The sequence below is a fragment of the Dysidea avara genome, chromosome 4, assembly GCF_963678975.1.
Source record: "Dysidea avara chromosome 4, odDysAvar1.4, whole genome shotgun sequence".
Classification (NCBI taxonomy): domain Eukaryota; kingdom Metazoa; phylum Porifera; class Demospongiae; order Dictyoceratida; family Dysideidae; genus Dysidea; species Dysidea avara.
In genome coordinates this window covers 44,440,517-44,456,655 of record NC_089275.1, presented here as the reverse complement: position 1 = coordinate 44,456,655, position 16,139 = coordinate 44,440,517, and the positions used below count along the sequence as shown (strand labels likewise).

At 41.4% G+C, this 16,139-nt stretch overlaps 1 protein-coding gene across 1 annotated transcript in view; it reads right to left on the bottom strand.

Annotated features, from left to right (window-relative positions):
• The window catches only part of LOC136252310 (dedicator of cytokinesis protein 2-like), a 48,168-nt gene that overhangs the window by 16,711 nt on the left and 15,318 nt on the right, over nucleotides 1-16,139 (bottom strand). Inside the window, exons 11-22 of the mRNA XM_066044721.1 lie at nucleotides 8,514-8,613; nucleotides 7,577-7,643; nucleotides 7,246-7,314; nucleotides 7,098-7,194; nucleotides 6,831-6,919; nucleotides 6,094-6,225; nucleotides 4,930-5,054; nucleotides 4,673-4,771; nucleotides 4,078-4,150; nucleotides 2,213-2,316; nucleotides 1,319-1,520; nucleotides 507-604 (exon numbers count right to left, since the gene is read on the bottom strand). Of these exons, the coding sequence (XP_065900793.1) occupies nucleotides 507-604; nucleotides 1,319-1,520; nucleotides 2,213-2,316; nucleotides 4,078-4,150; nucleotides 4,673-4,771; nucleotides 4,930-5,054; nucleotides 6,094-6,225; nucleotides 6,831-6,919; nucleotides 7,098-7,194; nucleotides 7,246-7,314; nucleotides 7,577-7,643; nucleotides 8,514-8,613 (1,255 nt within the window). The remainder of the gene's footprint in view (nucleotides 1-506; nucleotides 605-1,318; nucleotides 1,521-2,212; nucleotides 2,317-4,077; nucleotides 4,151-4,672; nucleotides 4,772-4,929; nucleotides 5,055-6,093; nucleotides 6,226-6,830; nucleotides 6,920-7,097; nucleotides 7,195-7,245; nucleotides 7,315-7,576; nucleotides 7,644-8,513; nucleotides 8,614-16,139) is intronic.

Here is a 16,139-nt window from a genome sequence, read left to right as displayed (position 1 = left end):
CAAGGTGGCAACCTGAAACTCTGTCAGTTTAAGGTTGCTGCAGAACACAAAGTTTCAAAGGGTATCAACTTGAATATCTGGAAGGCTATCACAGTGGTGTGGTTACAGTGGGTCATACTGGAGTACATATACGTTATTAATCAGTCTCAATAAGTTTTCAAGCAATGTCCATTTGATGTCTATTGTACGTTTCAACAGGTAAGGAAAATAGCAGTCTATTATTACACATCGGTGGCAAGTGACCAGTTTAGCAAACACAAACCAAGTAAGGACAGCTTTCTACCACCAGTGGACCCTAAAAAGTCAAGCTTCCCGACACAGTTTCAACAAGTGGATTTGTTAAGTCCATTCAACTGTTTGATAACTTTTAATAGAAGGCCTACCATCATTGATACATGGACATGCAGTCATTTCCAATTCCAAACATCAAGGTGGTCAGATAACAGATGTCTGTTGACCCTTGTACTACTATATTGCAACCCCACAATCAAAACATATGGAAGTACCTTGACCATTTCTTCTCCGTCAACATTCATGAGATTCTTTAGAATTTTATCAAGTTTCTTTTCCTCTTGACGCCATTTTAGTAGGGACAATAACTCGACTACAGAAAAATTCAGAATAAATATAATAGAGTGGCTATACTAGCACAGTAGCCATGCGAATAAAATCAGTATGGCAGTCATCTACACTACAAACACACTAGCATTTGAGGTGAAATAGGGTTGAGACAGCAAATTGCCTTAAAACTCACAAAAATCTCAAGTGAAAGACGTCAATATGCATAACAGGCAAACATCAGGGTTAGGGTCAGGTTCACCAGGGTACATATAGCTCTTCTTCTTGATTCACATTATATAGGAGAGCTTAATAATATTGCATAGCGGTAGAATTCTAGCCTGAGTTCCCAGTCTTCCTGACTGTTGTGCTTTTTTTCTTTGTTTGAGGGACCCTTTCCGTCTAAGTATTATTTCTTTTTTTGTTTTATTTTCCTTCATGTAACTGTCATCCAAAATAGCTAACATATATGACCTATAGTATGTGTGAGGCGGCACAGCCTAAAGTGCCTTAAGAGCACCAGCCTGGTAAATATAACCGAAAGGTCACAGGTCCAAGTTTTATGTCACATTACTCTAACTCACCCAGTTGTGTCATTGTGATGGGTACCTGGTTATATTTAGGAAAGCAAATACCAACTCTGTGTGGGCGTGTAGTGCAGTGTGTGTATGTGTGTGTATGTGTGTGTACGTGCGTGTGCATGTGTGCAGTGTTACGTACAAATAGCTATAACACTTACATACTGTACATATATACTTACTCTTTTGTGTCAGCTTAGTGGAGCAGGTCATGATGGAGATATAGAAGCTCTCATGATAGTTCTGTCCAATCTGGCCTGGGGCAAGTTGTTGAGTGCTGCCTGTTGTGCTCATAGTCAGTGTGTTCTGAGCCTGCTTCACATCCTCCTTAGAAGCCATCTGTGTCAAGTATGCCTTTGGTTCCAACCACTTCTTGTGATCAGCCTGTAAAATAACCAGAAGATTCTCTTTAGACATAATACACATCCAAAATTCTGAGGCTGTGTGTGGCTCTTGGGCCTCAAATGCACATATCAAGCATGTCCATTGCAGCCCAGTGTAACCTACTAGTTGGGTATGGTCAATTGTATGTATAGAATAAAAATAACTAGATAATACCAAGAGTTCATAATATATATACTAAGGAGAGTATCCTACTCTCATATACCCCTGTAGAAAGGCGTATCGTGAAGTTATGATGTAATACTTCTGAGTTCGCCCGTTTTTCTTTGTATATTAATGATGTCATTAGTTGAACATGGTATCGATTGAACGCGTGCCTAACAACGTCGCTAGCAACCAAATTAACTCCAGCCCAACTACAATCGTTCCTTCATGGGTTAAGACCGCTTCGTAGGCGTTTCTTACTAGACCATTCGCGAATACGGCTATCCTGAGCGTCGCAAGTGTGAAACGGTGCTAACGATTCTTGCACTTTTACGGCTTCTTGCACATCACAAAACACAACATCTTGTCGTTACATCATAACTTCACGATACGCCTTTCTACAGGGGTATATGAGAGTAGGATACTATCCTTAGTATATATATATTATGAACTCTTGATAATACCTAATGGGTGAGTGTGTGCACAATCTGCTATTGGTGCTACACTATCATTGGTGTTGTCATGGATACCTTGTAAACGTAGAGCCTGTGCTGTCCATCTGATATAATGGAGCCATCTGACCTCATGACTTTGAAGAAGGCAAATGAAAAGGTCTTGTCTGCTTTATCTTTATCTGTGTGAGTGAATGAGACGTGTACATCATCAAGAAGTGCACACACATTTACTATATTGTCTCGAATAGTGGCCTGGGTGTTTGTTTCTTTCAAGCATCTTTTACCCATATACTAGGGGTGGCTTGGGTGAAAAACTACTTCAGTGAAATAAACATGTAGGCAACTTGGTAACTTCTTGGTAACTTTTTACCCACGCCATTATTCGAGACCGGCCATTATTGAAGGCAATATGGCATTCACACATATTACACATACAACAATGTACATATAGATACTACACATAATACATTGTAGCTAGTAGAAAATTACAGAGGCAACTTATATAAATCAGCCTGGCTGTTTTTCCTTAAAGATTTCCCTATCATGAAGTCTCTAACTATAACCTTCACTCTTAGATTTACAAACTGTGTATGTGACCTAATTTTAGAAAACCGCACATTTATCAAAATCCGTTTTATTGGTTCTTTGTTGGCTACAGGGACAGAGGAATGGATTGGCTAAGTTTCAGCTTCATAAGATAAGCAGTGTGGGAAATACAGCAGTAGACACCCAGACGAGCAAATAAATCAATATGTACAGAAGACATCGAGAAAATAATCTACACGCACTTACATAAACCATCATAACTGATACAATGGTGTACGGAGTTGAGTCTTTGCTCATTGTATTCACCATGAATTTGTGAATCCACCAAGGTATAGTTTTTGCCAAAGGTATTCTTCTGTGATCCGGAAGGAAGGCGAATTCATTGAAGAAATATTGTTGTAAATTCTTTCGTCACCGCAACGTAATCAAACGTCCGTAACTCAGAAATTCACCTGTGTATGAAGATGAAGCAAGGATTTTTGAACTCCCTATGAATAGGGGAACACGATGATGCCCAGGATTTACCCACTGGAGTGTCAATTCACTGACCAGCAAGGCGATAAAAACTTGCATAAAATTTTTCTGAAGCTTGCGTTTTTTACCCATTGTTTTTGAATGCGTTTTATTACAAAAGTACTATTGTGCGTAGATCGAGTGTTACAAATCAGTTGTATGCTGGTATAAAAATGGTTGTAACACAGCTAAGCACCATCTACAGTATAGACCAAATACAGAGCACATATGACACACTTGTGTGAGCTCGTAGGATTTGTATAGAGCAACTTAATTTAGGAGAGTTTCATTAAAACTAGGTGCCAATCAAAAGCTTTTCTTAAGCATAATTTAATGAGGCTGTGAACCCCACCAAACTCCAGTGGTTTGATATTAGTATACAGGACAATTGGAGACATCATCACATGATGAAGAACTTATTGCACAAAATGGAGAACAAATGCCAACAATAGAAGAGAATGGCATTGAAAATTGTACTGAAATAGTATGTACTCGTCACATGCACGAAAAGAATGCATTGGAAAGAGAGAAGAGATCAAGGAGAAGAGAACATGACAGAGATATGGTACTCTACGTGTACTACAGATTGGAGAGTGACAGCTAGGCATGTTGCAATGACCAGCAAAGAACAGGAAGCCATACTTCAACCAAGAAGGGAAAGATGTGTAATGTTTGTACAGGGAGAGCATCTACAGTAACTGGGATACATTTAACAAAAACACACTCAGTCTACAGAGTAAATGCTTGACTGTATTTATCAACACCAATCAATCACCAGTGAGGTGTACAGGTAGCTAGGTGTTGCTAGGGACAATGTGTCCAGCAAGTCTTCTATCAGGCTTGCCTCACAATGTTTATAGCAACTGTCTAGTTACACTCACTTTCATTTTTAGCAAGATGTCTGAAGGTGAATCTCAAGTGAACATGTGGTAACTCCTCAATACCAATAGCCAACTAGAGTAAGGTAAGGGAGGACATCACCAGCAACATATGTTACGTGTGTGTAGTGTGTTCATGTAGTGTATGTCTGTAGTACATGTCTGTTTGTGAGACTCATCCAGACATGGGTCAAGCATTTAAGCACTTGTGCTTGTAGGCGCTTTACACTTAGCTTGAGAGTGCTTTCATACATTTGTTGTTTTGAAGTATTTGTGCTTGTGCTAATACTTAAGAACTTTATAAGCACAAAAGCTGCCAACCATTAAATTATATTGTACTTACTTACAAGACAGCCAAAAATGTGCTAGCAGACAAATCATTTTATAGTGCTTCATTTTGTGATTGAAGTACTTTAGCATTTCTGCTTTTACCCTTTTGCAAGTGCTTGAGAAGTACTTCAAACACTTTGCCCAAGTGTTTGACCCCTGTCTGGTTTGTACACACACACACGCGCGCGCGCGCGCGCGCGTACATGCATACACGCACGCATACACATACACTACACACACGCATGCATGCATACACACACACACACACCTTCAACATTTCCTGCCAACGAGGTTTGTTATTATGGTAATAAATAGTTGAATGATACTCAGTTACTGGTGGCAAGCCCTCAGCAATAACAATTGCATTCTGTAAACAAGAACACAAACACTTAAAATAAACAACCAATCAATTTGTGATATTAATAGGCTATTAATAGACGTTAACCCTGACAGCATTGAGATAGAATTTTGATAAAACAGCACAAAAAAATGTTTCACAATACCACTCTAATGACTCTATCTAACCTGTTTCAATTCACCACTGTCCTTGACTACAACAACGCACACTTCAATGTTTCGTTGTGCAGTCTTGGTTCCTTTGTCATATTCCCCCTTCTCCAAGATGATGTAAACATCATTACGATTGTCACCTAGCAACAAGAGAATATACACTACCATGGTAATGGACACACACAGGTGCTGACATATGAACACAGAACTTGGGATTTACAGCAAAAATAGTGGACAGAACATGAGTGGTGGAGAGCGGACAGGTGAGGGGAAAACTTAGCAATGAAAGTTAAGCGTACAACAGACATGAATTCCATCACTCTGGGGCTGAATGTTAGATTTGAGACAGTATTTAAAACTACAAATTTCACTGTATACTGCACTAATACAAATGGGACCATGGACATGTGTCCTAATTATCAAGGTGTCCTTATTAGTGAGGTATCTTGATGATTTTGGGGGTATAAATGTGTGTACACTAATACAAATGGGATCATGGAGTTTATCAAGGTGTCCTTATTAGTGAAGTGTCCTGATTACCAAGGTATCCTTATCAGTGAGGTGTCTTGATTTTGAGAGTCTAAATGTGTGTATGCAGAGGAGGGCCAACATGTTCATGTGAGCCATAGGGTTTGTACAGACCAATTTTGGGAAGGTATCTCTAAGCTATGCATGCCAATCAAAAGCTTTTTCTCTGCTCAATCAAGCAGTGCAATCAACTCCATTCAACTCTAATGGTTTGACTTCAGTATACACAATTAACTGAAGACATTGCCACGTGATCAAGAGTTCTCAACATGAAATGGGGGACAAACATTTATCGGGAAACAGAATATGACTGAAACGGATTTTAAAAGTCTCCGAAGAGCCTTACAATCCTACAATATGGGCTTAGACATTGCTTTTAGCGACCAAAAAAATTCAAGTTATGCAATGAACATGAAATCTTTGATGACGCTTACTTCGTGTCAGCCCTCCTCTGGTATATACACTAAGACAAGTGTCCTAATTATCAAGGTGTCCTTATTAGTGTGGTGTCTTGACTTCAAGGGTCTAGCTCTAAATGTGTGTACACTAATACAAAATTTAAATGGGACAATAGGACAAGTGTCCTGGTGTACCCCTACTGATACAGGTCCACAATATAAACTTATCATAACCTTAAGGGACGTGACTCACCTGGTAAGATGATCTCGGGGAAGCCCAGTTTATGGATGATGTGAAGGTTCTTTGTGGCGAGGATCGGATGATCATGACAGAGGTCACTATAGCTGCCATGGTAGCTGCGCATCAGAAATGAAATCCCCGTCACTGTAAAGCACAAAAAATCGAACACAGATAATATACTGACAGAAACTACAAATGCAAAAGGAATTGCCAATCTTACAGCGAATCTGTCATTGATAGCTAAGGACCAACCAATACTGTCCTGATCGTAGAATTACATACCATAGCAATCATGTCATTTGTGTACAAAGTGGTTTTTCTAAGGTATCCACAGTACAGTGAAGCCTGTCCACGCCGGCCACAAAATTTGTTTGACTTATAATAGGCAGGTGGTCGGTGAAGTAGTATACAAAAGTATCTCTAGTAAATTTTTTAAAGTCGGCTTTTTCAGAGAAGTAGCCTCCTGTATGAATTCCATTCAAATAAGGCGAGGTGCTCCTTTAGTGGTTTATTCTTATTTCTTGTAGAAAAGTGAGCACAATACTACAATCATTTGCTTCCCCATAATTAAGGGACTCCACAAGCAAACCTTCTGTAATTAAAAAAAAAAAAAATTAGCCCCAGTAGTTTTGGCTATGATGGAGTTAATGTGGTAAAAAAGATTAATTTCTTTAGTGTCTGCCACAAAGTGGCACCATTTTATAAAAAGCACAGCACCACTGTTACCATAGCAACACCGCGACACTTACTTTGTCTGTCCACACTCTTCCCCTTTGTTTTTGACCTGATGGTGCTGTCGTGGAAACTGGCAAAATCACCTTCTTGGTCTTTTCCAGCACTGAAAAAGGTGCACACAAAGTGTTTGTAAAATGTGATATGCCCTAACACACATGCACACACACACAATTTTGAGTATATGCTTCAAAGCAATAAAGCAAAATAAACAAATAATACGAACCCAACAACAAACAAGAAACCACGTGTCTAATAAAACACGCTGCTTCTATTAATATTACCAGACAAAGATGGGCATGAAACAGTGGTGCTCATCAGCATAGACTGATTCTGGGGTTTCCCCTACGGCACCTCGTAAGATCTCCAAAATGTCAAACACTAAAATACAAAACCACAATCAATTGTGATGCAGTACAAATAATAGTGTACCTGCACAACCATAAGGTCTCCTAAAGCTGTGGTTGGATGAGTACTTCTTCTCTCCATATAACATACGACCTGTGAGAATGAGTATAACAGTATGTGTGTACACGTGCATATGCAAGCATGCATGTGACTATAGAATACACATGCACTGCACACTACACTACACATAAAGATCTGATCTCACCTGTTATGTGAGACATGGACAGTTAGCATTAGCTACACACACGTGCGCATGCACGCACGCATGTACAACATACACACACGCGCGCGCGCACACACACACACACACACACACGTACACACACTATACAGACATACACTATATTATACATACCTCCAGTCCTCACAATATGACACACAAGGAAAATCTGCTTCAGGTAGATATCCTTGCCTCCCAAATCCTGAAAGACAATTAAACACTTCATTGCTGGGATACAAAATGACTTACAGTGGAACCTGTCAAAATGCAGGCACTTGTAAACTCCCTACATACATAATCTAGACATTTGGTAACGGTGCCAAATAGTGCTGAGTGATTTTGATATTTCATAGATGGTACAATATTGTTACATGTACTTGATATTATCAAGATGTAAATAGCTCTTGATATTATGGTATAACTATATTATTGGCATGGCTTATAATAATTAGTTTGATGCCATTTTAGACTTCTACTAACGCAAAATCAGAGTACAGATTTTAAACATTTTTGTTGAAGATCTCTATTTGGCACCAATGTACCAATTATTTAGTTACACCGCGGTATCTTGAAGACAAAAATGTGTTAGCAAGGTAGAATATATACACCAGTTCAATCCTTTCATACAAAACAGTTAAGCTGTTTTAACATTCACAGTATTGCGGTGTTAAGAAATTAGACAGTATCAAAGAAAGATACTGTGGTTTAACTAATTGGTACATTGGTGCCAAATAGAGATGCAATACATATCAGAACAGAGCATATACCACTGTCAAGGACTCTTTTTAAGCATGAATGGGGTAATAGCTGATACTTACAATGGTTATAAAAATATATTAGCAGTCCATGCATTTAATAGCACGTAAGGTTAAGAAAAATGTACCATATCATCTGTTGTATTGTATTGGTACAGACAGATACACCCTCTCAGGTATATTGATCACTTGTCCTTTACCACATGTACTGACCAAATGTAGGACATGTTGATAATATGGATACTTAGTAAAGTCTCAAGTAGATAGTTCCGCTGTACCTCACTTCTAACAACATCATGTATAGCACATCCACTTACAGTGAAGAGAGCATGGTTCACTCCAGACTGATTTGTCAAATGGAAACTTGATGTGCCAGTCTTTTCTCCACTTCTCTTTATTTCAAAAGCGAACGGTTCACTAGAAGATCACATATATTAGTGTATTAGTAGGTGCATGCACACATATATACAGTAAGCATTATAAACACCACATATGGCAGGGGCGTGTGAAGTAGGGCTTCTTCAGATTCTGGAAACCTCTCTGAAATCAGGAAACACCAGACTACCGCACAACAGGAAATTTAAGGCTGACCAATTAAATTAAAATTTTAATTCCAGTTAAATGGTCAACTTTTAATTTGTGAAATGTTCATAACCACCTTTTATATGTGTTTAGATCTATGATTTCTTGAATTCATCATTCAATCTGTCAAAGCTGATGAAATGTGCAATTCTTCCTTACAATTTCCTGTCATACAATACCAGTTGCAAAAACACAGAGAAAAAAAGCCAAACAGCACAAATATGCAGTGTAATAAGATAGATTTAAAAAAACAACATATTGTATTAAGGGTCTAAATACAGGAGGAAAAGTTTAGAAAGATTGAGATACTCTTTGATTAATTGATTTTCTGTTTAATGTCATGGTAGTTGGCTAAAGCCGTTCTTCCCTACCAGAGCGCACACACAACAATAAACACAGTACAAAACACAACCACTAGACAACCATGTAACACATGCAATAATATAAATCACAAGCTTATTTAAGTAAAAGTTCTTAACAGAAAATATAAATTCATCATAACACGTGTGGCGTCAGTGAAAGAATTCCACCAGGAAGTGGCAGATGAATGGAAAAGTTTTTGGTGGAGTAGAGATAGCAAGGTTGCAGGTTAACAAAGCTGTCTTTGCAACGTGCAACGTGTATAATATCTATGTTGTTGTCCAAATAAGATTGGTGGATTGAGAACCAAGTATGGCTCACTGTTATGATGGTAGAAACAAAACATGGCACAAGTAAATTTAAACCTAATTTGATCATAGACAGGCAACCAGTTTAATTGTCAACGATGTCCTAAAACATGATCGTATTTCCTTAAACATTTAGCACCTGTTCTGCAATCGTTGCCAATGTGCTAACTGTGACTATTTAAGTGGAGGACCCCAGACAGGTAAGGCATAGTCAATAAAGCAATCAGACGTGCATCACCACTACTCTAATAGAACAATCATAACGGAATACAATTTTGAAATGGGCAGTAAAAGAATATGACAAACTAGAGCTCTATGATATTGCCAAAACCTTAGGTGTACTTTCGTAATACCACCTCATTATAGTGACCATGTCAAGTAGGTCCCAGACATAGCTAAGGTGTACTTCATGACGTCATTAATAAGACCACCTCATTATAGTGGCCATGTCAAGTAGGTCCCAGACATAGCTAAGGTGTACTTCATGACCTCATTAATAAGATACTTTTATAAATCCATTAATAGAGTGATTTTTTCATTAAATTTTAAGGTTGTAATGAGAGAGGTACAAAGAAGCTAGCATTGTCTATAGGAAAACTGGGTTTTAGCACTATGTGGATGAATTTGTGTAATAATTAGAGACCCATGATGGCAATGTAGGAAGTGGTTCAGATGTACTATCTTAAAGTCTGTACAGCTACGGATCAATGTCCGCCATTCTACAAAAGAAGAATAAGCATTGATCTTTCTCATAATGCACACAGTGTCACAGTATGTATGTTAGTATAGGAATACATAGTCTTCTAAGTTGATTGTGCGGCCATGCATTATCAATAAGTTTTCTCTTTGCATATGCAATTTGTTACAAGAGGTCATCTAAGTACGTTCATCAGTGCTAACGCCAATATATTCATTGTTATGAATTTTGATTTCCATAACCTGTTACCTTTACACACAAAGCCTAGTCTTAAGGCTTAGAACTTAGAAATTAAAACCATTTATTGGTGCTATATTATCTACCTACAGTTTGTAAACATGTCTCGTGCTGACCAGAAATTGCTGATGTCATTGTTTCCATGTGCTGTGCCTCTAAGCAATTATAACTACCCTGAATGTGTGTGTCAGTATGTGTGTGTCAGTATGTGTGTGTCAGTATGTGTGTGTCAGTATGTGTGTGTCAGTATGTAACTGTCTGTATGTGTGTGTCAGTATGTAACTGTCTGTATGTGTGTGTCAGTATGTAACTGTCTGTATACTCTGAAACAAAAGAATGGCCTTGGCTAAACTCCAGAATTAATACAAAGAAATTAAATATACTAGCGATGCTATACAAGATAACCTTAGGATGGCCTAATGTATTTCGCAGACTGGACTCACGGACTGAGCTAGAAACAGTTTTTAAACAATAATCCAGGCATTATCCATCTCTTGCAACACTGGAGACACCACTATCGAGCTACACCTGCTGGTACTGCTCTTCCTTACAAATCAACAAACTAGCGCGTGCACTAATTACACTTACAATACATGAGTACTGTCAGTGATAAAGCGTGACAGAGGCTATTGTTGTAGCGTAGATCTATTCCTTTTGTTGCATCAATACTTAGCCTATTGTTAGGGCTGTAGTGATGAGCCAGTTTATTTGCATAGCCCCATCACCTTGTCTGGTGGTGCCACCTAGCTACCTGCTAAGAATAATTACTGGCTCATCTCTATAACCCTAGCACTAGTGCTACAGCAATAAAGGGAAACATCTACTCTAACAACAATAGTGATGTGCCATAACAAGTTTGCAACTATATCGATTAATCATGATAATTACCTGAATGGCTCAGATCACAGAGTGATTGCCAGCCATTCTGGATTACATGAGGAATGTGAGGTGAACATATCAACGTGTTTGGCCTAGTTTTTCTTATGTCAGCAAGTTTTCGTAGGATCAAAACAAAACGGAAGTGATGTCACCACAACCACCGTATAAGTACTGCCACGTGCTCACACCAATCGGCCATTTTTAAAGTTAGAATAGGTTTGCTGATTGGAGTAAGCGCTAGTACCTAGGGGAACTCTGTTGCCCTCAGTGTGGGAGACTCTGCTCCCAAGTGATGTGACTGAATATATCAATGGTATGGGATGGGTGGGACGTTGATATGTTCACCTCACATTCCTCATGTAATCCAGAATAGCTGGCAATCACTCTGTGATCTGAGCCATTCAGGTAATTACATTTCGGAATGCTCGGATCACATATCAACGTGATGTTTGTAGAGAATCTGATGAAGATGTGGACAGCACTGCTTGTCCCATTTGGTTGCTACTAGTTGGCTTGTAATAAAATCGCTCAAAAACAGATTCAGATCTCCAATCAGCAGCCTCCATTATTTGATTAGTTGTAATCCCAGCTGATGCTGCTGCAGAAGCTGAAGCACTTCTTGTAGAGTGTGACTTAAAGGTGTCAGTATCTATTCCAGCTAATTTTAGCATGGAAACTATCCATCTGGCCACTGAAGATGACGATATTGGATTATGAGGTTTGACATATGAGAGAAGTAACTTATCTTTCCCTTCACCTCTGAAAGACTCTGTCCTTGTTATATAGGCTGCTAGTGCCTCTTTGGGGCATAGCCTCTTGTCAGAAGAGAAGGACGGGAATATAAATGGCTTCAGTGGTCTAGATGGTTTCGATTGCTTTGATAGGCAGGCTGGATTAAATTGTACACCATCTGGTAACACTCTCATAGCTTTCAAGCTAAGATTAGACAAATCATTGGACCTTGAAGGCCTTGTTAAAGCCAGTAGTACCACTAGTTTAAATGACAACATCTTCAAAGATAATGACTCATTATCGCCTAAGGCAGTAATATAGGAAGTTACTTTGGTCACTTCCCAGGTAAAGGTGTATCTGGGTAAAGGGGGTCTCTGGTTGTAAGCTCCTTTGAGCACTCTCACAATCGTGGGGTGTTGTCCAACTGACATGCCATCAACCTTTTCGTGAGTTGAAGAAATAGCTGATCGATAGGAATTTAGTGAACTGTGTTGGTAGCCTTGTTCAAATAGCTCTGCTAAGAAGTTGGCTACATCACTTATAGGTCCTGAAAATGGATTTCTATTCCGTTCAGCACACCAGCTAGCCCATTTCCCAAATGAGGAATTGTATGACTTTGTCGATCTGTCCCTCCATGATGAGAGGACAAGATCTGTAGCTGTTTGAGAAAGGTGGCTGCCTTCACACTGTTGGCGGATATAGCCCACACGGCTAATTGTGGGATGATGTCCGGTAAATTGTTCTGACACACTGGCTGTATTGTGTCTGGAGACTGTGGGATAAGGATTGGTGCTCTGACCAGCATTTGCAGGAGCATGGGATACCATGGTTGGGCCTTCCATACTGGTGCAACCAGTACTAGCTCCTGAACTCCTTGGGTATGAACTAGAGATAGGACTCTGCCTATCAAACCCCAGGGGGGATTGGCATACAGCTTCCCTGGAAGGCTGTTCCAATCCTGAGTAAAGGCATCTGTGGCCACTGCTAGTGGATCTGGTTTCCAGCTCACAAATACTGGAAGCTGAGATGACAGTCTGCTTGCAAACAAATCTGTGGACAGAGGTCCCAAAAGACGATTGATTTCCTGGAATAGGATTGGAGAGAGTTTCCACTCTGACCTGTCTGACCAAGTTCTGGATTCCTCGTCCGCGATCGTGTTCAAAATTCCTGGTAGGTGCTGGGCGTGAAGAAGGATATTCCTCTCCATGCACCACAACCACAGGTCCTTTGTTAGCTGGGACAGCTTGGGTGATACTGTTCCCCCCCTCCTGTTGATATAGGCGACTGCTGTTGAGTTGTCGATTTGTAGGAGGATGGAAATGCCTGATTTCCCTTTTGCAAAGGTCTGTACTGCCAAGGTGGCTGCTAGCAGCTCCAGGCAGTTGATGTGGAGGGACTGCTCGTGTGGAGACCATGGTCCTTTGGTCCGATTGCCATTGCAGGTGGCCCCCCAGCCCTGTAGAGAGGCATCCGATGTTATTGTCAAGGAAGTTGACTGGATGATCAGGCTTCTTCCATTCCAAGAGGAGAGGTGGAGCTCCCACCACTGAAGATCCTCCAGTGCCTGGGGAGACAGTTGTACTGCTGCTTGGTAATTCTGTTGGTTGTCTGTCAGAGCTTGTTTTAGGCAGATCTGGAGTGAGCGACAAAATAGGGGAGCCATTTGTAGAGCTGGAGAGGTGGCATTTAGCTTTCCTAGAAACTGGGATAGTAAATGGGCTGATGGTTGCTTTAGCTGCAACAAGCGTCGCGCCTCTTGTCTGATTTTCCTGATTTTCTCTCCTGGTAATTTTAGGTCCATTGATAGGGAGCTTACAATCATCCCAAGAAACTCGATTTCCTGAGTGGGTTGCAAGATGGACTTCTTGCTGTTGACGATGAACCCCAGGTTCTCGAGAAGGAATAATGTCAACTGGATATGTTCTGCTAGCTTCTGTTTGGAGTCTGCCATCAGAAGCATGTCGTCCATGTAGATTACCAGTCGAATGCTTAGTGATCTGAGCATTTCCACAGCTGGTTTGAGTATCTTCGTGAATACTCTCGGAGCTGTGCACAAGCCAAAAGGGAGACAGTTGAACTGGAATATCCTCTTCCCCAACTTGAAGAGGAGGTACTGCCGAAATTGAGGGGCTACTGGAACCATGAAAAATGCATCTTTCAGGTCTACTTTTGCCATCCAATCGTGTTTCCTCAGGAGGGCTTTGACTGTGTGAAGGCCCTCCATCTTGAAGTGCTCTGACTTCACGTACCTGTTCAACTGTTTTAGATTGATGACAGGTCTCTGACCCCCATCTTTCTTTGGGACAATGAACATGTTCGAATAAAATCCCTCTATGGCAGTCGGAATTTGGGAAATAGCCTGCTTCTGCAGGAGAGATTGTATCTCTTCCTCCATTATTGCAGTGTCCTCTGGGGACAAGTGGGGGTTGAATGGAGGGGAGTGTTGGTTGGGAGTAGAAATGAGTGGTATTTGATAGCCTTCCGTCACTGTCTGAATTACCCAAGTCTCCTGAGTTAGGGCCTTCCAGTTCAGCTTGAATAGGCTGATTCTGCCTGCAAATGTCTGACTGGACTGACAAATGGTCTCTGCCATTGGAAGTATGCCTCTCTGGATTAACTGGGTCTGGGATGGACTCTCCCCAGCTGGAGGAAGGTGTACTATGGGGAAGCCCAGAACATAATATTGATTGGCCTCTGCCAATGATTTCTGTAAAGGTGTGATCTCTGACACTGGTATCAGGGTCTGTAATGGTGTGGTCTCTGACACCAGTTGGTTGGAGGGTGGGGGGTCTGAAACCTGTGGTATGTTCTCTGATACCCTTTGGTTGATTGTGCACTCTGGCACCTGCAAGGTCACTAGTGGACAGTTTATCACCCTGGCTTCCCTGGTAGTGGGCCCTAGACACCTGCTCTGGGAGTCGTTTACAACCCTTTGAACTTTCATACTTGTAAATACATTTATTTGCTTTTTCAAAGAGCATACGGATATTGCTGAGTTTATTTCCTTGTCTTTTGGGGGAATTTCTGGCCTCTGCCCCTGCTGTTGCCACCTTCCCGGGACTGTGGGGGGTGGCTCCTCCGAAAAGGCTGCTGTCGACCATAGCCGTATGAAGCAGAGGAAGATTGTTTGAGGTTCCTCAGGGCCTCCATATGGTCCTTCATCTTTTGCTGGAAGGAGGATCCAAAGAGGAAGGGGACAGCATCATTGAAGGTGGATTCCTCTTCCACCAGGGTAGACAGCTCTTTGTTAAGATATTGGGAAGCTCTGCGGCGTCTCTCAGCAGATAGGTGGGCTGAAGCGTTGCCAACTAGCTTCAGAGCTTGCTGGGCAGACTCTGCTGCTTCTTTGGGATTGAGTGTTCCTGATCTTGCCGATTCCAGCATGTTTACTAGAGGGACAGCTGCGTCTAGGACACACCCTTGCAATCCAGCTAGGCTCCGGTCAGCTGATTTAGCTCCTGGTGTCATTCTGGACATGATGGTTGGGTCCAGCTTTGGGACTTTAGTAAAGGGAGTGTCAGGGATTGGCTGCTTCCTTTTAATACTTTTCCTCTTTTGGGGCAGGAGCTTCTGGGAGAAGGCGTCTTTCACCAGCTTTGCTGTGGTAGCTGAGATCTTTCGGACGTCGCCTTCTGCCGATTCCGAGTCACTGGGTTCCCAGAAGACCGTCTCGTTGTAGTCTGGGTCATCCTCACGCTCTGGCCAGTCTTCGTTGGCTTCGAGGAGCGGCTGATTCAGTTCTTGTTGGGGCTCTGTCCCGTCAGCTCTGTCCCGGTTTTCTGTGGAGCTCTGCTCCTGTCGAAGATCGGCTGGAATAGGGAGGCTTTGCCCCACTGCATTGGATGGTGTGGAGGGGAGGCTCTGCTCCGCGGCGGGGGATTGGGCGGTGAGGAGGCTCTGCTCCGTGTTAGTTGGCTCTGCCGAACTATTGCCCTCGATGGCTGCCACTCTTGAAGAAATTCTTTCGACTTCGTCGCACAGGAAAGAGTGGCTTGCCTTCAACTCTCCTCGTATGGACTCGAGTAGAGACGCTAGCTGTGATGCGTCAGGCTCGGATCTACGGGAGCGGCTTCGTTTGTGTCGTCGGTGCTTCTTGTGCCTTCGATGAGAAGAATCGCTGGAAGACATGTCGCAACGATCGTACTACT